The 24,403-nt window shown below is 57.2% G+C and overlaps 1 protein-coding gene across 3 annotated transcripts; it reads left to right on the top strand.

Moving 5' to 3' along the window:
* Positions 1–6,460: 6,460 nt before the first annotated feature.
* SELENON (selenoprotein N) lies at positions 6,461–22,741 on the top strand. Of its 3 annotated transcripts, none has more exons than XM_082366728.1 (12): positions 6,461–6,665; positions 7,297–7,414; positions 10,571–10,704; positions 13,264–13,476; positions 13,693–13,817; positions 14,381–14,518; positions 16,226–16,307; positions 16,768–16,956; positions 17,339–17,444; positions 18,529–18,641; positions 18,735–18,836; positions 20,287–22,741. In XM_082366728.1, the coding sequence occupies exons 1-12, from the start codon at positions 6,477–6,479 to the stop codon at positions 20,455–20,457; spliced, it is 1,680 nt and encodes a 559-aa protein (XP_082222854.1). In that variant the 5' UTR covers positions 6,461–6,476; the 3' UTR covers positions 20,458–22,741. The 3 variants fall into 3 exon arrangements, with proteins under 3 accessions (XP_082222854.1, XP_082222855.1, XP_082222853.1); XM_082366729.1 differs by lacking the exon at positions 6,461–6,665 and adding an exon at positions 6,823–6,846; XM_082366727.1 differs by lacking the exon at positions 6,461–6,665 and having other exon boundaries at positions 6,879–7,414.
* The last annotated feature ends 1,662 nt before the right edge of the window (positions 22,742–24,403 follow it).

Genomic DNA, 24,403 nt, shown 5'->3' with positions numbered 1-24,403 from the left:
CAGAGTGAATCCTATGCTGACCTCGTCCACCGCTAATTTCAGCACAAAATCTTTTAATTCCCTTCTTGGTCTTTGAATTATAAAAATTCCACTGAGTTTTCCTCTGTCTCAATTTGTAAGAGACGATGTATAACGATTTATCTCCTATATAATAAGGGCCCTCACACTTTTTGTCTGGCCATCATAAAGCCCTCTTCTATCCTTTGTGGTTAAAACCTCTGAAGTACACAACTAAGATCAGAGCTTATGAAATAAAGCATCCTGGAGGCACCTAAGATATGTCCGTCCCTTGTAGGGCGGCCGGCTCATCCCAGCTGGCCTGGGATTTTGCAGCTGTTCATAGTGAGCGACCCTCAGTCCTGGGCAAACCGGGAGGTTGACCCCCAACCCCTGTTCTCTCCGTGGCCACAGTTCAAAATGGACACGAGGAGCAGAGCTTGGGGCTGTTAACTCCGCACCCTCTTCCTGTGCCTGACACTGTTTGAAGGCCCCCAAATGGCAGATTCATTTTCTGTAGCTTGTGTGGAACTTGGCTATCTTTGCATTTGAAACTCTCAGCTTCCAGTCCTGAATGAGCAACAGGATCGCGGGGAGGGTGGTTTTATAAAAAGGAAAAATTCTTCCGGATTTGGCATTCGATGCTTAGCACTCCAAAAATCCCACAGAGGAAAACTCAGCTAGTGCTCGCTGCAGCCCAGTGATTCTCAACCCTGACTGTGCATCAGAATCGCTGGCGCACTTGGGAGAATGCTCTCCCCACTTCTCCAAACCAACTGGGGTGGGGGTCGGGCTGGGGCTCTGGTCTCTCTTCAAAGGCCCCAGGCGACGCTGGTGGCAGCCAGGCTAGTGATGCTGAGAATAAAGCAGTGCATGTGGGCAGAGTCCCAGGGGCCGGCCCGACCCCAGGAAACAAATCTCTCTCTGCCTGGACAGCATGAGAGTCTAGCCAGAGGCTGTCGTGACCCCTACAATCAATCTATTTTCTGGCTAATCACAGCCCCAGCCCCGCGCCTTTGAGTCCAGCCAAAGCCACTCAGCATTCCAAGGCTCGGCCACATTTGTGGCCACATACAGCTGCTGTGGCCACACAGGCCAAAGGCCTCTTCCCTCTCCTTTGAGATCTCATTGAATCTGGTGGCTTTAGATGTCATCCAGAGGCTGGGGACTCCCAAGTCTCTAGCCCAGGCACTGCCCCCCTGCAGCTCCGGACTCCCACACACTGCCTCCCTGACAGCTTCAGGCTTTGCTCCACACGGGCAGCTCAGGCATCTCCACACTGCAGCCCCGACCCAGCTCCCCCCGCCCCGCCTGGGCCTCTCAGGCTTCCCCGCCTCGGGAATGGCACCACCATCTACCCGAGCTCAAGCCCAAACCGATGCTTGTCTTTGCTCTCACCGCCCTCCTCTGACCCATCAGCAAGCCCTGTCTCTCATCAGCCGCCGCATCGCTGGCTGCATCCTCCCGCCTCTCTCCAGGAGCCCAGCCCCTGACATCTAAGGGCTGGGAGCTGAACGAGCCTCCCGTCTCCCTCTTTCCACTCTTGCTCCCCTCAGTCTATCCTTTACCCAGAAACCAGAAAGGTCTTTTTAAAAATGCTTTACCGGGGACTTCCCTGGTGGCGCAGTGGTTAAGAATCCGCCTGCCAATGCAGGGGACATGGGTTCGAGCCCTGTTCCGGGAAGATCCCACATGCCGCGGAGCAACTAAGCCCGTGTGCCACAACTACTGAGCGTGCGCACCACAACTACTGAAGCCCACGTGCCTAGAGCCCGTGCTCCGCAACAAGAGAAGCCACCGCAGTGAGAAGCACGGGCACCGCAACAAAGGGTAGCCCCCGCTCGCCGCAACTAGAGAAAGCCCACACGCAGCAACGAAGACCCAACGCAGCCAAAAATAAATAAATAAAATAAATAAAATTTTTAAAAATGCTCTATTGGTTTATAATTTATATGCCATAAAATTCACCCATTTAGAGCAGACAATTCTTTTTTTTTTTAGTATATTCACAGAGTTGTACAACCATCAACATAATCTAATTTTAGAACATTTCATACCCCCGAAAGAAGCCTTGTAGCTATCAGCTGACACTCCCCATCCTCTCTCCTCCCCTTCCCCACTCCAGCCCCAGGCAACCACTAATGTACTTTCTGTCTCTGTAGATCTACCCATTCCAGACATTTCACATAAATGGAATCATACAGTATGTGGTCTCTGTGTCTGGCTTCTTTCATTCAGTTCTCTCATTCAGTATAATGTTTTTGAGGTTTGTTCACACTGTAACACACCTCAGCACTTCAATTCTTTTAATTGAGTAATACCCATTGTATGGCTATACCACATTTTGTTTATCCACTCATGAATCGAAATCTGGGTTGTTTCTCTTTTTTGGCTACTAGAAAGGTCTTTTTAAACACAAATCACGTCACTCCCCTGCTTAAAACCTTATGATGGTCTCCCATCATATCTTAAGTGAAACTTGTTGCCATGGCCTGCAAGCTCCTTGATGACATGGCCCCAGCCTCTGTCACCAAGCTTTTCTCCTGTCACTCTCCCAATAACTCACTCTGCCTTCTTCATGTTTCTTGAACACACCAAGCTTGTTTCTACCCCTGGGCTTTTGCCCAGAAGAGGAAGGGGCATCCCAGGCAGGAAGAGGAAACTTGTTTCCTCTTCCCTCTGCCTGGGATGCCCTTTCCTCCGTTCTCCACAGAGCTGGCCTCTTCTTTTCACTCAGGTTGCAGTGTAAGTGTTACCTCCTAGCTGAAGTCACCTACCCCCGCCTGTGTCACTCTGTTGCACCTTGTTTTACCCCTTCGTGCTCACCATTATCCGAAATTATCTTCTCCGTATGTTCATCACCTCTCTCCTCCTACTAGAATATTTAGCTCTAAGGGAGGAAGTACCCTGTCTGTCTTCTTCGCTACTGTGCTCCTGGGATGTAGCATAGCTGCCGGCACAGAGTAGGTACTAAGTTTGTTGAGAGGCCCACGGGGTCCAGACAGGTAAAGCCACTCCTGCAATGGCACCAGAAGCCTCAGTTTTCCCAAGTGACACTTTGCTCCCATTTGGAATGCCGGTCCTATTACTGGCTGCCAAGATGTTAGTGTTGGGTCTGAGGCGAATCACCCCTCTGACTCTCCAAGGTCTCAGATGATAGGGGAGAAACACAGAGCCACATGGCTCTCACTACCCCCCAACCTCACCCCCACCCCCACCGGTTTATTATCTCAGTAGAGCTAGGGTAGAAAATCCTAATTTCGTCTTACTGCCTGGAGAGTGGCAGAGCTTCCTGCCGGAAAGAGACCCGTTCCTGGCGAGCTAACCCCGGGAGACAGGAAGCAGAAGAAAAGAGGATGCTTCCAGAAGGCAGGCAGGTGTGGTTGTGTGTGTGAGAGAGAAAGAACCACGGCCAGGGTTTGAAGCAGTGACCCTGCCACCAAGGCTACAGCAAGGCCCGGCCCTCCCTCCTCTTCCAGTGGGTGGGTGGAGTTTGGGGAGTATTTACACCGACCCCTGGCTCGTGGAAGCGGAACTCCTGTGCCTCGAGGCAGAAGCAGGGACACCGTGGGCAGGGAGCCGCCCTCAGCAGTCTGAAGGTGCGTGGTGGCGCAACGTTCCTCCCTTCTGGTGACTGCATTGTCTCCAGGATGAAATCCAAGATTTCCACATGCTGGGTGGAGCCCAGCCTGTCTTTCCTGCATCCTCTCCCTTCACAGCACCCTCAGTCCCTCTGCCCAGAACCACTGGACTACGTCCTCACAATCCCATGGACATGCCCCCAGGCCTTTGCCTCTGTTCTTCCAGTCCCTGCAATGCTCTTCCCAGTGCTCCGCTGGTGACCTCCTGAACGCAGGCCCGCCTGGACTCCTGCTCCGTGAAGCCTCTCCTGACCCCTCCTGACAGTCAGGGGGACCTTCCCCTGCACACATCCCTCTTGTCGAGCACTCACCTCCAGGGAGTCGGCGTATCCCTGGAGGATACTTGTCTAGAAGACCAGACTCCACTTTCTTCTCCGATGGATCCCCAATGCCCAGAACAGAGCACAGAAGACCCTCAACAACTATGTGTTGAATGGGTGAATGAGTGATGCCCCTGCTAACCGGTGAGCTCCTCAAGGACATGGCCAACGTGCCACTCACCTTGGTGCAGTTTCCAATTGCTGCTACTACCAAATACCACCCTTGCCCTCTCGGGGGCCAGAGACAAGGTGCCAAAGAGCTCCTGTAGGGCGCTGGCCACAACTGCCCCGCTGGCCCAATTTTTCAAGGCTCTGCCCTGCTCTGCCCTGGCCCTTGGCTTGGAGGCAAGCCCTCCTGGGAACAGAAGGACACCCAGCCCTGCTCCAGGGCCAAGGCCCAGAGCTGACGTCTCCCCAGAGCTGGGTCCCAAGATTGACCCTTTTGCCAGAGGCTCACTGACCTGATTCAAATCCTGCAAGCCCACCCCTCCCCTCCAGAAACCCCTTGAGCTTTGAGAGACACGCCCCTCCCAATCTCAGCCGAATCTCTCCAGCCCTGGGCCACCAAGGCCAGTGGGGTGTCTGTCTTTAACAAAAAGCAAGTGTAACAAGTAAAAGTAACCTGGCAAAGAAAACTTCCCTCATTTATTTTCCAGGGGCCTTGGCTCATCAATCTTCCCACCTAACCTGCTCTGTTATCTGTTAGCTTTGCTTCTTGATAGAATGGAATTTGGTTTTCTAATAGCATTTGTCGTATGCAAGGTGTCCCCAAACATTAGCGGTAATGAGTTGGAAGTGGCACAGTTGGACGCCTTCGGAAGCCAACACTAGATGTCAGGCCCTCAATGGGTCCCTTCGAGGATATGGGCCGAGAGCTGGGCCCAGGGCCCACAACTCTTGGTCCCTGGGAGGCAAATCACCCAAAAGACATGGGAGTGCCCATGATGTGCTGGGTCACGCATGGGCACTGGGAAGGCAGGACCCTGCCCACATGGCACTGTCATGGCTGGTTACCCATGAAGGACAGAAGTGGTGGTAGAGACCAGCTCCGCCCCCACTCAGTCGTTTGGACCATTCCCTGAGAGGCCGCATGGCAAGAGATTTGGACTCAGATAGACCTGAGTGAAAGGGCTAAGGCTCCTCAATTTTATTTTATTATGATGATGATGATGGTGATGATGATGATGATGATGTCCTTGCCTCACAGCTTGCGGGATCTTAGTTCCCCGACCAGGGATCGAACCTGGGCCCCAGCAGTGAAAACGCGGAGTCCTAACCACTGGATCGCCAGAGAATTCCTAGGCTCCTCAATTTTAAAATGAGACAAACAAACCTCACGTCACCGTGTGGCTTGAGGACAAAATGAGATGGCATGAATCTCCCAGCACCAAGTCCAGCACATAGTGGGTGCTCAGTACCTGTTAAATCCCCCCTGACATCCCAGACCTGGGAGGTGCACGTGCAGCACCGCTGCTCCCCTGGGCTCGGGGTTCTTGTCTAGAGGCTTTGGCAGCTGCTGCCCTCTCGTGGGAATTGCAGGCAAAGCCATCTCCGGCCTCCTGGGGCCTTGATATAACGGAAGAGAGGCCCAGTGCAACCAAGGTTTCTGGGGACTTGAAAGAACTTCCTCAGACTCCACTCGCTCTATTCCCAAGGCCCTCCTCCAAGTGTTGTTCTCCGGAAAAACCACTCCTGTGGCCAGGGCAGGTCCAGCAGGGGAGAGCGGGTAACTCACAGCCGGTCTTGCCTTGTGCCTGGGAACTACCACCCCTGCCAACCCGGGTATTTCGTCTTCACCACAACCCACAGAAGGGCCTCTGTTGAATCCTCCTTATAGGCGAGGAAACTTTGGCCCCGCGGGTGAGGGTTCAAGGCTGCACCACCTGTGTTGGCCTTAAACAGGTAGTTCCCATCCCTGAGGAACTGGCAGGGGTGGCCTTACAGCCGGACCATGAAGGGAATAGGGAGGGTTGAACTTCGTAGCTTTTCTGTTTCTAGATGACTTAAGACCTTTCAGCAAGCAGGTGGGATAAGGGTGGAGAGTGGGGTGCCCGGCGACCGCTGGAGGACGGCAGTGCCCTTCTCTGGCCTCCCTCACATCTGCCAAGTAAGGTGGACACAGGCCTGGCGGCCCCTGAGCCCCCTCCCAGGAAAAGCTTCGGCTGTGCGGGTCCTCGCCACCCCCACCCCCGCCCAGCCCCTCCTCCCAGTCCTCAGCCTGGAAGTGCTCACGGCTCCACCAGGCAAGATGAGACGCGGAGGCCCGGTTTCGTTTTGGGAGACCAAGTACAAGAAGGAGGCACCGACTGGCAGGAAGGGGCCTGTGGAGCAGGAGCCCCGGCGCCCCCTCACGGACTCCTGCGCCCACTGAACCCGCTGTGCGCCGGACCCCGCGCCCCAGCCCGCCCCGCCCGGCGCCCAGGCCCGCCCCCGGCCCCGCCCGCGCCCGCGCCCGCGCCCGCGCTGCCGCGGGTCAGCGTCCCCTGCCGCCCGTCCGGAGCCGCCGCGAGCCGCCGCCATGGGCCGGGCTCGGCCGGGCGAGCGCGAGCCGTCCAGCCCCGGCCCCGCCGCGCCGCCCGCGTCCCCGCCGCGCCGCGCCCGCGCCCGCGCCCTGGCGCTGCTCGGAGCGCTCCTCGCCGCCGCCGCCGCGGCCGCCGCCGCCCGGGCCTTCGCTCGCCACGCCGAGGCCCAGGCGGCCGCGCGGCAGGTCCGAGCCGGCGGGGAGGGCGCGGCGGCCGGGAGACTCGGGTGGGCCCGAGCAGCGGTGGGGCTCGCGGAGGGACCGGGCTCCGAGGGGCGGGTGGGGGCCGGAAGGCCGGGAGGGCGGCAGGGAAGGGATAGGACGAGGCTCCAGGGGTCGGGCAGACTTGGAAGGACTGATGGGGGAGGTGAGAGGACTGGCCCAGTGTGAGGCAGGAGCTGGGACAGGCTGCAGGGGGACAGTGCAGATGGGTGACTAGGACAGTGCAGACAAAGCAGAGAGCAAAGGTGGGACCCGAGCATCTGGACGGGCCGGGAGCGCTGGGACAGTGGGGAGGGGAGACCGGAGAGGACAATGGGTGGACCAAGAGGGTGACACGAGATGGGTGGGATGGGCCCAGATAGAAAGGGAGCACTTAGAGAGTGGACAGTGGATGAAGGCTCAGAGTGAAGCAGGGACCAGGAGGGATGGGAAGGGGGACTGGGGCTCTGGGGCGTGCAGAGGTGGCATTTGGACAGATGGGCTGGGAGATGGGCTGAGAGAACCCAGGAAGATGTGGCGGAAGCAGCTCCCTCCACCCATTTGGGATGCCAGTTGGGTGCACAGCTGCTCAGCCCAGCCACCTCCTCCCGAGCAGGACTCGGCGCTGAAAGCCCTGGGGACAGAAGGCCTCTTCCTCTTTTCCTCTCTGGACACTGACGGGGACACGTACCTCAGCCCCGAGGAGTTCAAGCCCATTGCTGAGAAGCTGACAGGTACCGGGAGAGGCTGGGGACTAGGCAGGAGGGAGCCGGGGCACCGCCCTCTACTTCTTGCTCTGTGTCTTCTGTGTCTGCTGTGAACAGAAGGGCTGCCTGGAGTAGGGGGAGGACGGTGCGTCCTGGCAGCCCTGGGGTCCTCCCAGCTCTGACATTTTCCGGCTGGTGGTTTGGGCAAGCTGCTTCAACACGGGCACCCACACATACTCGCACACCCAAGCCTGTTCTCCTCACTTGTGACTAAAACTAGTTAACATTCCCTGACCACCTTCTCAGGACCAGACATCACTTTAAGCACCTCCTGTGAGTCATCTCTTTAATCTTCACAGTGCCTGTGAGCTGGACCTGTCCTGATCCTCTTGTGTATAGTTTAGGAGACGGAGGCGCAGGAAGGCTCTCCAGCTTGCCCAGGCTGGAAAGGTGCAGAGCCAGGATTAGGGGCCTCCTGTCTTCAGGTCCTGCACCAGCTCATTTGAAGCTTAGAGAAAAATGTCTGCAAAGTGCCCACCATGCAGTAGATAGTCAGTAGACAGGAGCTATTACCATTACTGCTAAATATTAAACTCTGCTCGGGAGCTGTCAGATTCCTATCCCACCTTGTTACCCGTTTTTGCCTGGTTGTAATCAGTGATTTTTATTGTAAAGATGAGGGGCTGAAGCATTCTAATGAATTATAAAATGCCTCTCTCACTGCTCCATCACCACCCTAACCTCTGTGTCCATATCTTGTGACGTTTCTTGAACTTATGATCTTGGGCATTTACTTGTTACCCAAATTGCCTGGTGTAAGTAGGTCAATAGATGGGAAAGACTAGAAAGAGACACCAGCTGCTCTCAGGCCGGTAAGCACCAAAGGACCGTGATGGGCTTTCTGTGTCTCAGGATGGGTCAGGTAGGTCAGCCACGTGCTGACCCGGTGGCCTTTGGTCACTGCCAGAGGAGGAGGGTCAGATGAATAATGCTAATTTGCTGGAGCGGATGTGTCAGTGCCTCCCAGGGGCAGTCAGTACTGTCATGAAAGCAGATGGGCAGATACACAGGTCAGCCCTGTGTGGATTTGCTTTGACTTCTTATTTTGCACACACTTCTCCGAGCAGCCACACAGCCACCTCCTTGTCCTTTTTTATGGCCAGAGAGCAAGAGTTCCCTCATAATGACATGTTGGCCAAGCTTGCTGGGCTTGGGGCTGCTTTTAATTTTTTCACACAAATCTTTTTCTCCATCAGGGGAAAAGAGTCCCTCAATTACCTCCTAGGCCACTGTGAGTGCAAAACTGGACCAAGTTTTTGGGAGAACAAAAAACAAAACAAAACCAGAAAAACACCAAATCTAAGCAGGAAGTAGAGGCAAACAGTCCTCTCTAGTTGGTACAGTTATGTGTGTTTAATTTTCTGCTTTATACCTTAAAAGTTTTACAAGTTGTCAGTAGTGAGCAAATTTTACTTGTAAGTCAGGAAATAAAACTTTTTATTAAAAAACCAAAGAGCCATAAAATGCTGGGTATTATTATTCATAATTATCTATGATAACAGTTAAGTAATTGGATAAGCAAGCCAACCAGTAACGCTGCACATTCCCATTGTTCCCTTCCTCTGAGGTTTCCAGATTGCTGTTTTGAAATTTTGTTGCCTTGACTTACAAATGCAGAAGTAACCATGATTCTTTAGAACAGGGATTTGCATCAGGAGCCACTGGGGAGCATTAATCGGGAGCACATTTTCCAGATTCTAGCCCCTGAAAACTCTGACTCAGTAGGTCTGAGGGGGGTTCTGGGCATCGGTAGTTTAAAAAGGCATCCTGGTGATTCTGATGATTCCTGGTTAAGAATGCACCCATTTTAATGCACCCATTCAGTCTGTCAGTCCGTCTGTCAACAAATGCCAGATGTGGTCTCTACCAGCAAGAGAGCAGTCGTAACAGGACCCACCCGTGCTTCATTCCGTTATCTGTGTCGTGGGACCCCACCCTGCTGTTAGTCACCCCTTCTGCAGTAGCCGTCATGCCTCCCTTAAGCCTTCATCGTGACTCCCTCCACCCTTGAAAGACTACAGACTTGGCAGGTCTCTGAGCAGGAAGAGATCTGACGAATCAAGTTCAGCCACTAGCCAGTCCAGCCCCTCGTAATGATGGGGAAACGGGCCACCCAGGAAACAGGAAGAAGCAGGTGTCCTCACTTCTGGACCAGTGCTCTTTCTGTGACACCAAAGATGACCTGATTCCACGTCCCCTGACCTCTCTGAGCAGCCTTTGCTTCTCCATGAGACCTCATGACGGGACAGGCACAGTAGCATGGGCTCCATCTCTCATGTGGGAAAACTGGAGAGGATGAGTGATTTGCCCCAAATTGTCCAGGAAATGGAGCCAGCCTCACCCCGGAGCTGGGCTCAGGGAAAGGGGAGTGAGAATGGCCTTTCTGCAGCCAGCCTGGCCTGGTGGAAAGAGCACACATTAGAGTCAGAAATTAGGTTTGAGCCCTAGCCCCGTGGATCCCCAACCATGAAACCACCGGTAATAGCAATACAGCTGACATTTATTACGGGTTTACTCTGTACCAGGTCTGGATTATCTCATTTAATCCTCATAACAAGCCACTGGGCCAACCATCACACAACCTGTTGAGGAGTGGGGCTAGGATTTGAACCCAGGTCGTCTGGTTCCTAAGCCTTTGAGGAAACTTTTGAGATCTTAATGCCCCTGGAAGAGGGTTGTGGTTGATCGTAGGTTTAGAGTAAAACAGACCTGGGTTTGAATCCTGATTCACACACTACCTAGCTGTGTGTCCTTGGGGAAGTGACTTCACCTCTCTGAGCCCCCAATTTCTCATTTGTAAAATGGAATTGATAATACTGCCTTCACAGGGTTACTGTGAAACTAAAATGTGATATACATTGGAGAAAACGTATATGTGTGATATACCATGTGGTATACATCATATGTACACATTATATATCATATACATACAATTTGTATATGTTTGATAAACGATGTGATCTATATTGTTACTTTGTTGCTTGTTACCTGTTACAGCCCCACCCCCACCCCCATCCCTGCCAGGCCTGGCTCCCTTAATCACTGGCCAATGTGGACATCCTAAGAGAAGTGAGGCCCTGCCATCTAAGGCAGGACCCCTCTCCAGCGACCTGTATCTCACAGGGTCAACTCCTTCGGCCAGCTATGAGGAGGAGGATCTGCCCCCTGACCCCAGCGAGGAGACACTCACCATAGAAGCCCGATTCCAGCCTCTGCTGCCAGAGTCCATGACCAAGAGCAAAGATGGGTTCCTAGGGGTAAGTTGGGGCAGGAGTGGCAGGGGGTCCCCCACAGGCGGGACCAGAGACAGAGGGACCATCTGTGTGCACTCACCTCCTGAGAATGGGTCTGTGGTCTGCTCACCTTCCCTTCTTTCTGTCTTTCCTTCCTTCTTTCATCAGCACCCTCTGTGCACCCAGTGCGCCAGGCCCTGGGGGTCCAGAAGTGGGTGCGACGCTGTCCCTGCTGTCCGGGCACACAGTCTGTTAGGGGAGGTAGGAGGGATAAGCATGAGCCTCTGACCCAGAGTGGGGGTCTGGATGGCTTCCTGGAGGGAATGACATTTGACAATGACTGCAGGGGACGAGGGCTCAGCCCACTGTTAGTAGGGGTAGGAAAAGGATCCGGCTGGAGGAAACAGCAAGTGCACTAGAGACCGTGCTGATGCAGCCGCCTCGCTTGTAATCATTACTTTCTGCAAGTCAGTCTTTCCCCCCAGGCTGTGAGTTTCCTCAGGGCAAGGCCGGTGACTCTCACATTTGTGCCTCCCCAGGCCCCTAGCACAGTGCCTGGAGCCTGACAGGTGCTCTGTTGAGCTCCGATGACCGGACCTGAGGTTCAGCCCCTGGCAACGGCTGTAGGGTGGGGATGACCCTGACAAGTGCCATCCTAACCAGCCCTGTGGTTAGGACCGGAGGCCCTGTGGACAGGGTCTCAATCCCTCCCAGGACCTAGGCATCCCCAGGCCCTGCCCGCCTTTCCCACTGTCTCCCCTGTGCTCTCCTCTCAGCTTTCCACTACTCCAGATGTCCGGGCTTTCTTCCAGCTGAGAGCCTTGTCATATGCTGGTCCCTCAGCCAGGAACAACCTTTTCTCTTTGCCTCACTCACAGCTACTCAGCTTTTACAGCTCAGCTGAACTGTCATTTCAGCAGGAGATGCCAGGCAGGCCACTGAGGGCAGAGAGAGGGGGTGGCTGGACCCAGGGCATGGGGGACACACGCAGGGGCATCCTGGTCAGTGGGACTGGAAGAGAAGTTGCCAGATGGCAAAGGGCCTCAGCTGCCTAACTTTGGCCTTTGTTCTGCAGCAGCAAAATACCATAGCAGATTTTGAAAGAGGAGAATTCTCTCATCAGATCTAGGCTCTCCAAACTGGCAGCTGGGGAGAAAAGGGAGGCAAGAAGACCAGTTCCCAGGAGGGAGGGGGAGACAGGTGGGGGGAGGCCATGGTGATGGAGAGGAAAGGCAGCCCGGGGGATGCTGGGAAAGGGAGAAAGGCAGGGTGTGGCTACTAATGGAAAGGGAGGGGGGGCAGTTGAGGTGACTCAGGCTTCTGGCTGGTGGCCAGGTGCATGGGGGCCCATTGCCCGATGGGGGTTGGAGGAGGGAAGCAGGTCTGGTAGGGAGGGTATGAGGTCAGTTTGGACTGTTGAAGTTGAGTTCCCTGAGAGATGTCCAGGGGGAGAGTCCAGTAAGATCTGGGTGGAGAAAGGTCTGGCATTGATGGACTGAAGTGATGTCTGAGCAGATGAGTCCCTCCTACAGGGCAGAGAGAACAGGGTGGGGCAGGTGCAGGGGGCCCACCTGCACTTACAGGGGAGATGGGTCCGGAGCAGCACCGCAGCCCTGCGTCCCTAGCTCAGCCCCCTTTCGCGGGCCGCTCCGCTAAGAGCTCGCCAGCCTGTGAGCAGGACCCAGCAGACGGGCAGGCTCTGCCTGGCCCTGCAAGCCAGCCCCGCTTTGAGAACTTGCCTGTGAAAGCCCTCTCCTCCCACCTCAGCTTCCCACTGAGCCCGGGTCCCATCACCAGGGAGGTCGAAGGTGGGGCAGCTCCCTGGTGGCTGAGCACCCTGAGGGGGGCCAGGCACTCACTGTCCTGGTGGCCACTGATGGTGGCCCAGAAGGGCAGGGAGGAGCTACGGAAGGTGGAGCTTTGACCAGGGGACCTGCATGCTCCAAGGTCCCGCCTCTGCTCCAGGCAGATGTGCAGAGAGGCCTGCAGAGCGTCTGACCCTCATTCTGTCCCGCCCTTCAGCTCATCAGACAGCAGTGGGGTGGGTTACTGTTGAGGAAATGGCTCAGGGAAGGCCTTTGCCAGGGATGCGCAGCCAGCGTGGCCCAGGCTCTGCAGAAAGCAAGGCCGGTGGACGGGGAGAGGAAGCCCAGGGCAGGGTGGGGCACCCGGGATTGGTCTGCTGGCTTATGTACAAGAGGCAGGCAGGCCTGTGTGAGGCCCGGGACCTGGGCTTGGAGAGGGAGGGAAGAGGCCATGAGAACCCCCCTCACAGAGCCCCCCGTTCCAGTCCTGGGTGGCCCCTCCAGCTGCCTCTGCTCCCCTGCCCTCGAGCGAGCTGTTCCAGCCTGGGCTGGACCCGAGGGGCCACAGGGGCACCACTTCTCTGGGCAAGGGGCCGGGGAAAGTGAGATGAGCCTCAGCTCTGGCAGGAGAGTGCCAGGCTCGTGGCCGTGAGCAGGCAGGAGCCTCCCGGGTCCCTCTGCTTCCTGGGCTTGTGGGTTGGCTCAGGGCTCGAGGAGACCTCCGCACACACCTGGGACGTTCTCAGTGCCCCAGAGCTTCGACTTTCCTCTGCCCCAGGTCTCCCGCCTGGCCCTGTCCGGCCTCCGCAACTGGACGACCGCAGCCTCGCCAAGCGCGGTGTTTGCCGCCCGCCACTTCCGGCCCTTCCTTCCCCCTCGGGGCCACGCGGAGCTGGGCGAGCCCTGGTGGATCATCCCCAGTGAGCTGAACGTCTTCACTGGATATCTGTCCAACAACCGCTTCTACCCACCACCCCCCAAGGGCAAGGAGGTAAGGGTAGCCCACGGCAAGCCCCAGGGCCCTGCCCCCCAGCCCCAGCACGGCCCCTCCCCATCGGCAACTGGACCCCCAGGGCCACGCCTACCCCACCTGCTCTCTGGCCTGCCTCTGGCCCCACCCCCACCTGGGCCCCAGGTCCAGAGCTGACCCTCACCCAGGGGAGCTGGGCCCAGCAAGCCAGCCCAGGTCCCACTGCCCTCCCCCCAGGTCATCATCCACCGGCTCCTGAGCATGTTCCACCCTCGGCCCTTCGTGAAGACCCGCTTTGCCCCTCAGGGGGCCGTCGCCTGCCTGACCGCCACCAGCGACTTCTACTACACCGTGATGTTCCGGTGAGGGGTCCTGGCAGCCCCATCCTTGCCTCCCACCAGGGCCTGGGACTCCAGGGAAGCACAGATGGGTTGAGCACCAGGAGGCGGGGCCTGACTCAAAGCCCCCAGCTCCACCACTTACCAGCCTGTGGTCCCGGGCAAGCAGCTTTGGCTCTCTGAGCCTCACTTTCCTCATTGTGCATCAGGGCGGTGGTGACTTCCTCCAGGAGGAAGAGAAAAGGTGTTGAATGTGCTTAGCATGGGGCTGTTGGCCGTGATTGTCATCCACACAAAAGGGGGTGCGTAAGAGCTGTGACACCAGGTCACACACACCGTGGAGGGCTCAGAGGAGGCTCGGGCAAGGCTTCCGGGGAAGGCAGCACCTGAACTGGGCCCTGAAGGATGGGCAGCGCTTGGAGGGCGTCCCTTCTCCCTGCCCCACACACTTCTTCCTCCCCCGCCCAGCCCTCTGCCCCACACACAGTCTGGCCAAGGGTTCCAGGCTTTGGGGCAGAAGTGAGAGGGGAGGTGGGCAGGCTCTGCTCAACAGGGAACCTGCTCCCAGCCGGACCCTTTCCCTCCAGCATCCACGCCGAGTTCCAGCTCAGCGAGCCGCCCGACTTCCCCTTCTGGTTCTCACCCGGCCAGTTCACGGGCCACATCATCCTCTCCAAAGACGCCACCCACGTCCGTGACTTCCGGCTCTTCGTGCCCAACCACAGGTGAGAGCCTTGGCCCCGGCCCCGGCATCCTGCTCCCATTTGCCCCTCACCAGCTCCAGGAGCTCAGATACAGGGGCCCGGAGGCCCCCTCAGTCTCTCCCCAGAGCTACTTCTCTTGGGAGGGGCCTAGAGCTGACCCAGGAGGAGGTAGCTTGAGGTGGGCTGAGGGAGGTCATTCCATCATCTGATAGGTGTGTCCCAGGCGCTGTGTGGGCCTGGCCTGCCAGCTCTGTGCTGGGACCCAGCGCAACGGCCAACAGCCTCTCCCTGAAGATGGAACTGCCCCCCCGCCCCCCGCACCGTACTGCTGACAGACCTCCAACAGACCCGTAACCACAGCCTGCTCATGCCATCCTAGGCGAAGGCCAGCAGGTGGGGAGGGACCCGGCTGGTCAGGGTCCAGGAAGGCCTCCCAAAGGAAGGGACGTCTGTGCAGCGACCTGGGGGCTGAGGAGAGTTTAGCCAGGCAGAGGGAAGGGCACATACAAAGGCCTAAGAAGCAGGCCCTCCACGCCTGCAGTTGCTACCACAGACCCTGGGGGGCCAGGGGGTGGCTTCTGGGAGGGCTCAATGCCAGTCACCTGCCTGCTTGCCTGCCTGACCTGCTCAGGGACAGCCTCTTGTCAGGGAGGAAAGGGACGCAGAAAGTCTTTCCAGATTCCTGACCCCCAGCCCCAGCACGGCCCCTCCCCATCGGCAACTGAACCCCCAGGGCCACGCCTACCCCACCTGCTCTCTGGCCTGCCTCTGGCCCCATGCCCACCTGGGCCCGTGATAGCACGCAGCCGCTTAGTGAGCCTGAGTGACTCTGTGCAGGGACAAGACCTGGGCTGAGAGATGAGGGGCCCAGAGCGAAGTCTCAGCCGTGGCACCCTTGGGCTCCGTGGCTGTGGGCAAGGCCCTGGACCCCTCCAGGCCTCAGTTTCCTCATCTGCTAGATGGGAGGCTGGCTCCTGGGCAGGAGTGAGGGGGTCATTGGGACAGCCTGGGAAGAGAAAGTTGCCCCCAGGACCAGGAGCGGTTTCCTCTCAGTCCCCCGAGGGAGGGAGCATCCTGGGCCACGGGGAAAATGAGGAGGAAGGACGAGCTGTCCTCCTCCTTCCTCGCTCCTCAGGCAAGCCCTTGTGCTGCAGGGGCTCAGCCCAGGGTTGGAAGTGGGGTCCTGGACTGAATGAAACAGAAGGAGGGGGCAACTGCTCCTGGGCCTGTGTCTCAGGCCTAGACCACGGGACCGCCGACCGGCTCTGAGGGCACCCAGCTCACCCTGACTGCCTCACCTGCCCAAGGTGGTTGGTTGTCTGTCCTGGGGCTCCCCCATGTGGCGGATCTGCAGGTTGCACATGCTCAGGCCAGACTTCCCGCGGGGGGAGGCACTGATGAGCGCTGTGTGAAAGAGTCATGGATCGTGGACAGTGCGTGAGCCATGGGTATGGAAGCCCTTCATGAACTGTAAAGGACTGGGCCAGTGGAGGGTGGCATGGTCGCAGTGCCTTCCAAAGAGGCAGCCTGGGGAGAGGAAAGGGCCCAGGCTCTGCCGTCAGAACTCTAGTGGCTCTGAGACCTTGGGTCCACCCTGCCAAGTCTCAGCATCCTCATCTATAAAATAGGGTCAGCTGCATGCTTTCAGTGAGATAAAGTCTGACGTCTGGTTAATGGGCCTTGATGGCGGTGGTGTTCTGCCCTGGCCACCCTCTCACCTGTCCCCAGGTCTCTGAATGTGGACATGGAGTGGCTGTACGGGGCCAGCGAGAGCAGCAACATGGAGGTGGACATCGGCTACATACCCCAGGTGAGCGCACCTGGGTAGGGTGGTCCCTACCCAGGTAGGTAGGCGGGGCTCGGCCGCAAGGCCCCGCCACAGGGCCCCGCCACAGGGCCTCTCAGCCTGGCTGCAAGGAGGCCCAGCTGGCTAGGAGCCTGGGGGCAGTGAAGGACGGAGCTCCTGCAGGCTGAAGCCGCTGTCCCCAAAGCAGGACCCTAGGAAGCCACCCGTTCTTCCTAGCCAGCGTCTGCCATGGGCCCGCAGATGGCGTCACACTGGCTGGACGCTGGCTCTGTCCTGCACTCACTGCACAGCCCTGACCAGGCCCTGCCCTTCCCTGGGCCTGTCTCCCCTCCTCTGCAATGAGGGGCAGATCTGCAGAGGTGCACCTCTGCAAATCTTTGAGGGTCTCTCGGGGCCCCTGGAGGACTCGGGCCCCTCGCTGAGACGTCCCTCAGTGACCATCCCTCACTGACCTCCGGCCCAGATGGAGCTGGAGGCCACGGGCCCCTCAGTGCCCTCTGTGATCCTGGACGAGGATGGCAACATGATCGACAGCCGCCTGCCCTCGGGGGAGCCCCTCCAGTTTGTGTTTGAGGAGATCACGTGGCAGCAGGAGCTGAGCTGGGAGGAGGCCGCCCGGCGCCTGGAGGTGGCCATGTACCCCTTCAAGAAGGTGAGGCCAGACGGGGGTAAGGGGCGGGGCTGGGATCCCTGGGGCTGGGTCCGGAGCTGTGGGAGCAGCAGGTGGGCACTGGGCGTGGGATGCCATGCAGGGCTTGCTGCTGAGGCTGCCTCCCTGTGGGGCCCAGCCTGGGCCAGGGAGCCTCCCCTTTGCCCTTTAGAACTTGGAGGAGGTACCCCCTGGCTCAGCATCACCCCTTCACACAGACACACAGACACACGCACACAAACACACACACTGCAAACATACATGCATATGTACACACACACGTATATACACTACAGACACACACTACATGCACATCACACACTCAGCCCCTGAATGGGACCCTGGCGGCACACAGTAGCTTCTCTCTGTCTCGACTTGGCCCCAGGTCACCTACCTGCCGTTCACCGAGGCCTTTGAGCAAGCCAAGGCCGAGAACAAGCTGGTGCACTCAGTCCTGCTGTGGGGGGCCCTGGACGACCAGTCCTGCTGAGGTGAGGGAGACCCTTGCAGTCTGAGGGGAGAAAGGGGGGCAGACTTCATACCTTGCGGGTACAGGAGGCCCTGAGACCAATGGGACTCTCCTGTCGCAGTATGAGGGACTCAGGGACGACATGGGGCAGGGTGTCGGGTGACGGCTCGCAGGGTTCTGTGCTAAGCCCAGAGGAAGCTGCTGGACACAATAGAAAGAGCCCAGCTCAGCCATTTTCAGCCTGGAGACCTTGGCCAAGTGACTCCTTCCCTGAGCCTCAGTTTTCTCAGCAGTAAGAGGGTAACATACTTACCTCCCAGAGTTGTGAAAACAGATGTGAAAGTGCCTGTACTTGCACACGAGTGAGAGAAGGTAGTGCCAGAGCCTGGGCTGCATTCACTTATTCAGATAATTCAACGAAGACCCGCTGGTGCAAAGTTCTTTGGGTGCCTGACACTGGGTACAAAGATGAGCAAACAATGGCCCTGCCCACATCCAGCCAATCGACAAACATCCTGGGCACCTCCTGTGCCGAGCCATAGGCTAGGTGTTGGGCATCTTGCACTGAGGAAGTCAGAATCAGCCCCAGTCCTCAGGGAGCACACAGTGTGTGCAGAAGGCAGACAGTGAATGAACAAGTACAAGCGTGGTGAATTTACACAAGGCATGGTCCAGAGTGGCACGAGAGTGTGTAACGGGGTGGCAGGGTCAGGGAAGGCTTCTTTAGAGAAAGTGACATATAAGCTGAGACTTTGAAGGATGAGGAGGATGATTTTGCCAAGTGACAGGGGAAGTGTTTTAGGTAGAAGAATTGTCTGTGCAAAGGCCCTGGGACAGAGTTTAGTGGATTTAAGAAGCTGTCACTGTCTAGAAGCCCCTGGGCCAGGTAGGCCCCCAGCCAAGTCTCAGCCCAGGATGCCAGTATGTTATTGATGTTAGTTACAGCTGCCATTTATTCCCCACCTCCTCTGTGGTAGATTCTTTGAATCTGTTATTTCACCTGGGTGCACTGACCGTTCTACAGTTTATGAGGTTTACAGCTGATAGAAAACCCAGTGAGACATGCAGGGTGCCTCACCCACCTGGCCTTGCCTCTCCCGGAACAGGTTCAGGGCGGACTCTCCGGGAAACTGTCCTGGAAAGTTCGCCCATCCTCGCCCTCCTCAACGAGAGCTTCATCAGCACCTGGTCCCTAGTGAAGGAGCTGGAGGACCTGCAGGTGAGTGGCAGGTGGGCGGGAAGAGCCCCATGGGCGCCCTTGGGACAGTGCTGGGAGCCGAGGTGTCAGGAGCGTGCCCAACTGTCCCCATAGAACAATCAGGAGAACCCATCCCACAAGAAGCTGGCCAGCCTGCACCTGGAGAAGTACAGCTTCCCCGTGGAGATGATGATCTGCCTGCCCAATGGCACCGTGGTAGGTCCCCCACCACTCATCCCCAGCCCCGGGCCAGGCACCATGGGGCAGGGGAAGCGGCAAACAAGGGGCACGGCTTACAGACCTCATCAGGCTCCAGGTCTGGCTCTACCACTTCCTGGCTGGTGTCTTAGCCAGTCCGAGCCTCAGTTATCCCCTGATGTCCCCTCGGCCTGCCTCGTGCAGGTGTCGGGACACTCCCTCAGAAAGGGAACCTCAGCAGCACTTTGGGGACCTGGCAGCAGTGGGCATGGTCTAGCAGCAGAGTGGACAGGAACGTGACCTGAAAGAGAAGGCTCAGACCATTGCGGCCAGTCCTGGGATGGAAGGGAGGGAGGGACAGGCCTCGTGACAGGCAGAGAGGACCTGGGGACGCCCCAGGCTGAGCCAGGCTTCAAGACCCTATCTCTCCCGAAGGGCCCCTTACACAGCACTCACATCGTCGCGTTGGGTTCTCACGGGAGCTTTGGGGATAGATGAGCACGAATGCCGATCTCACAAACAAGGAAACTGAGGCTCAGAAAGGTTCAGAGACTTGGCAAAAGCTGCATAATTAAGAAGTATAGCTGCCGGGAATTCCCTGCAGTCCAGTGGTTAAGACTTGGCGCTTTCACTGCTGTGGGCCTGGGTTCAGTCCCTGGTGGGGGAATTAAGATTCCACAAGCCGTGCAGCGCAGCCAGAAAAAAAAAAAGAAATACAGCTGACTTTCAAAACAGGCGCCCGCCTGTGAGCCTCAGCGTCACCTGCTCTTCTGAGCAGAGCTGCCCCTTATCCTTTAAGTCCCAGGGGATGGTTAGTGTGGGACTGAGGGATGGAAGCAGGTGGGGAGCAGCGCAGGAGCAAGAGCTGGGGCTGGCCTGGAATGGGGGCGTCCAGTGAGGGCTTGGTGGCGAGGAGGAGGGTGCCAACCAAGGGCCTTCTGTCTGGAGTTCAGAAGAGGAAAGGCCCGGGAGAGCCAGCCAGCTCGCACCCGTCCACAGGCGCCCACTGTGGTGGACTCGGCCCAGCCAGGGCCCGGGCTGGCGAAGCTGGGCGGACAGGACTCTGCCTGGGCTGCGGGTGGCCCGTGCTCTCCCGCTCGCTCGATTTGTTTGTTCGTTTACCGGACACCTGCCCTTAAGGTGCCCACTACCTGGAGTGGGAGGCAGATGGGGACACAGGCGTGTGGGCATTTCGACAGAAGTGAGTGCGGAGTTCAGGGCTTCTGGGAACAGAGGAGAGAGGTCATGGGGCTCAGAGGCAGAGGAGGGAAAGGTGATGCCGGAAGGCGTTAGGTTTCACCTGGTGGGCGAGGTGTGGAGCCCTGGAGTCAGAGGGCCCTGTGAGCAGAGGAGGAGGGGGAACGGGTTGCCCCTGCTGTCCGCCATCTGCCTCAGCAAGAACAGTTGAGGCTGCGGGGGCACTGAGCCCGGCTGGGCCCCCGCCCTCCTCACCCCACCCTTCTCCCAGGTCCACCACATCAACGCCAACTACTTCTTGGACATCACCTCTGTGAAGCCTGAGGACATCGAGAACAATGTCTTCAGCTTCTCATCCACCTTTGAAGACCCGTCCACAGCCACCTACATGCAGTTCCTGAAGGAGGGCCTCCGGCGCGGCCTGCCCCTCCTCCAGGCCTAGTGCGCCTGCTGGGCAGCGAGAAGCCCGCTGGACGGGGAGCTGGACAGGCCCCTCTGCCCCGGAGCCAGAGCAGCCCTCGCACATTTCACCTTCCACCTCTCAGGCTGCCCGTGGGGTCTGCGGCCATCCGAGCTTTGCCTCAGTGAAGGGGGGACAGGGGGTCCTCGGCTGACCAGGTGGATGAACCTCGAGCTCCAGCTGCCACCATCAACCTTTTACTACCTACCTGGCTCCGGAAGCTGCTTGGGACCCCAGAAGAGGGCCCGGGGTCATCTCCCTGGACCTCGCTCACTCAGGCACATAGTCCCGGCCCTTGCAGGGCAAGTAGTAGGGAAGAGTGGGTGCTAGGAAGACAGGGCCACCCCTCTCTCCTTACCTTCACCCCCTCCCAAAAGAAACATCAAGAAGCCCTGGCCTGAGGGTGTGGGCAGGCTGCCGGGGAAGCACTCCTGTTTGTCCGGCGCCTTCTTCCTCGCGTAGCCCTGGCTGCGCTCCTGTGCTTGGTGTCCCCAGTGGAGTCAGTCTCAGCTGGAGACAGCCTTCTGGAAGCTCTGGGTAGAACCCTCCTTCAGAAGCGGAAATCGTACTGTACCCCTGCTGCTCCCCAGACCACTCAATCCAACCTAACGATAGGACCCCACAACCTATTTCAGGACTCACTGGAAGCCAGCTCTCTAGGGAGGTTTACCACGAAGTAAGCTTCTGCCCTTGGCAAGGAGTCCGCTGAGGCCCAGGGCCATGGCACCCCTACCGCCTACCCCAGCACAGGCCACAGCGGGGCGGCTGGAGCCAGTGTCCCTGTAACACCTCCTGCCCCTCAGACCTCAGCTCCACAGAAGTGTAACCCAGTCAGAGAACACGGTGTCCCCCAGCACTGGCACTGTCCCAGCCATCAGGCAGCCCCACCAGCCTGTCCATTGCTGGGTGGCCACTGACTCTCCTTGGCCACTCTCAGGGCCTTGGTCCACATCCTGAGCCACTGACCACGGCCAGTCTCTTTTTATACACGCAGGGCAAGTGTTTTTATGTGAACTTTCTCACAGTTTATATGTATTTTTGATAGCCCCGGCACTGAGGAGAAAGGAGGGGGCAGTGGTATCCCCCAGCAGCTGCCCCGTGATGGCTGGATCTGAAAGCCTAGGTGGATCCAGCTTGATGTCTTAGCAGTTGCTCCTGTGGGAAGAAACACCCCTCTCTTCCTTCTCCTCTTCCAACTGTTTAAAAATAGTCCTCAGAGGGTCAGTATACCCCCTACTCTATCCTTGTCCTCCGCTCAGGCCCATGAGGGGCCCTTGGGCTTTCATAAATCCCCCTCCGCCGCCCATCCCTGCCCTCATTTATGCCCCCTCCGCCACCCCACAGGGGGGCTCCCTCCTGACCTGGAAGAGGAAGGAAGGCAAACATTTCCTCAGATGCACTCCCAGCCCTCCCACCTGCCACTGGAGTTTCCACACTGAGTCTTCCCCACAGACTGTCGTGTTCTCAGTGTTGTATCAAGTATCGTAATAATGGCCAGTTACCAAGAGCTTTCTCTACCTAAGGCACTTTGTTAAAATCACATGCATGTCCTCATTTAATCCTCACAGCAGATGTGAGGCGGATAGTAATCGTTCCCATTTTGCAGATGAAGGAATTGGGTCTCAGGAAAGTGAAGTGACTTGCCCAAGGTCACTCAGTGGTAGGGTTGAGATTCAGCCTGTGTCTTGATGTTGGAGTGTTTTGTCTTGCACTACACACGCCACCCCGCAGCCCACCCCCTCTCTCCCCTGCCTGTTTTCAGTGAGGTGAGAAAGCCTTTCAAACCAAAATGTCTTATTCCCCTCCGTCCTCCAGAGCAAATGAGGTGTGAGCCAACAAGCTCAGCCCAGTTCTTTGTGTCCCTTCTGCAAGGCAGTGCTTCCATGCCGCTTACAGGGAGGGAGGGCGGGCCCCGAGCCTGTCTCAGTGCTTCCAGGCATGGGTGGCAGTAGCCTGTCCCATGAGCCACCCAGTGTCAGCAGAGGCTCAGCCTTCCCACCCAGCAGGGTCTTCCCCTCACGCTGGTCTGGGAAGGCCGGCGCCGTGATGAGCGACCCGTACCCCGTGAAAGGTAAAGCTTGCTTGGGCTTTCTGCATCCTCACCTGATGCCTCTGCCTGACCCCCCACCATGAGCCTTGAGGCTCATGGTGGGGGAGGGCCGCAGCTGCCCTCTTTTGTCACCCCTCTGCCACTTCCCTGCCCTGTCCCCAATGTGTCCTATAATAAAATTGGAGATTAGGGTGTTTCTAAGTGCCTTTCCTTTGAGCTGGATGTTGTTCAGTTCTGTTCTCGGTCTCATTCCTCTGCTGAGATTGGCTTGGCAGATGGGCAAGGGAGCATGGCTGGAATGCCTTTGGGGACTATCTTATTTGTCACCAGAAGGCTTGAGTGACTTGCTTAAAATAAATTTGTGATAGACCTAGAGGAAGAACTTACTATTTTTAGAATCTGGTGCTCTGTGTTGAGAAAGATTCTGAAGTTAAACCCATCATCTTAGAAGCAGAGCCTGAGACAGGCATTAGGTAAATTTTTTTGAGGGTGTGGACTTCAGGAAAAACCTGTAAAAGAAGGATTGAAGCAGAAGGGGGAAAGGAAGAACCTTGAGCAGGGATAGAGTCTCAAAGCCAAGCCTTGGCCAGATCGCAGGAGCAGGGCTCTAGAGCACAAACCACACTGCCAAGTTGAACTGGCCTCTTGTACCCTGTATCAGTCAGTCAGTGGTTTAGGGGGTAGAGTAACTTACCAGGTTAGGGCTTCCATTCTGAGAATGGGGCAGCTGTGAGTAGCCAACACAGCTGCTGGGGGATGGATTCACGGGTTGGGTAAAAGGTATCTTTGGGGAGAACCAAGGAAAGGCAACTAGAGTGGATTTGCAAGAACTGCCGTTGCCCAGGATGGGAAAGCAATGATTAAAGCAACGATTTGTCATCCTGGAAAGAGGGCTGGACCTGAAAGTCAAATTTCATCATTTGAAATATGGTGGGGATCAGGGTGGACACTGTCTCTGACTAGGACCAGTTACATAGTTCGCAGGATCCAGTGCAAAATGAAAATGCAGGGCCCTGTTGAAGAAAACTATTTTGTTAATTTCAAGAGGTCAACAACAGGGCATTAAAGCAAGAACGAGTCAGTCTGAGCATGATGCCTGTGTGAATGCACAGGTTCTCCCTGCCATGAAGCCCATCTGTCCCTGGCAGCTAGGGCTTGCAAGCTTTGAGCCTAAAAAACTGCAGCCTAGGAGCCAGGCACATCCATGTGCTGAAGTCAGAGGAGGGCATGTGACCCAGGCCTGGATGCCGTGGAGACAGGACCCTGGAGGTTTGAGCACGAAGAGGGAGTGGGTGAGTGAGACTGGAAGGAATGTGGGTCTCTTTCGCAATGCCTCTGGTGTCTTTCCCCATCAATCTACCCATCTGATCAACCAACTCACTGAATGTACCGTGTGTGTGTGTGTGTGAGAGAGAGAGAGAGAGAGAGAGAGAGAGAGAGAGAGATACATAAAGGCTAAAATAAAAGAAAGCTACAAAGCACTGGGGGGCAGGAGTCAGAGGAGAAAGAGGCCCATTCTTGCTGCAGAGAAGACTGTAGAGGGTCTTGGCTGGGAAGCATGAACTGTGAAGGCACCAGGGCGAGATGAGGCAGCCAAGCACTAAGTCTGGGGCCTTGAACGCCAGAGGGAGGATTCTGAAGTTTGCAGTAGGGGTGGGGACAGCAGTCACCGATCAATTTGGGGGCCGAATAGCAACAAAGACCCCTTCCAGAAGTCGTTTCGAGACTAAGCGCGGAGAGCGGCAAGGAGGCCGACAGCAGCGGCGGATGAGACCGGGCAAGCCTCAGGGATCTCCTAGCGCAATCAGCTTTTCCCCAGGGCTTTGACAGGCAGGGGCGTGGCCTCTGGTGGGTGTGCCTCCTCCCTCAGGAACTGCA

The sequence above is a fragment of the Balaenoptera borealis genome (assembly GCF_965194805.1).
Source record: "Balaenoptera borealis genome assembly, chromosome: 1".
Classification (NCBI taxonomy): domain Eukaryota; kingdom Metazoa; phylum Chordata; class Mammalia; order Artiodactyla; family Balaenopteridae; genus Balaenoptera; species Balaenoptera borealis.
The sequence above is the reverse complement of the archived record's forward strand: the minus strand, read 5'-3'. Positions and strand labels throughout refer to the sequence as shown.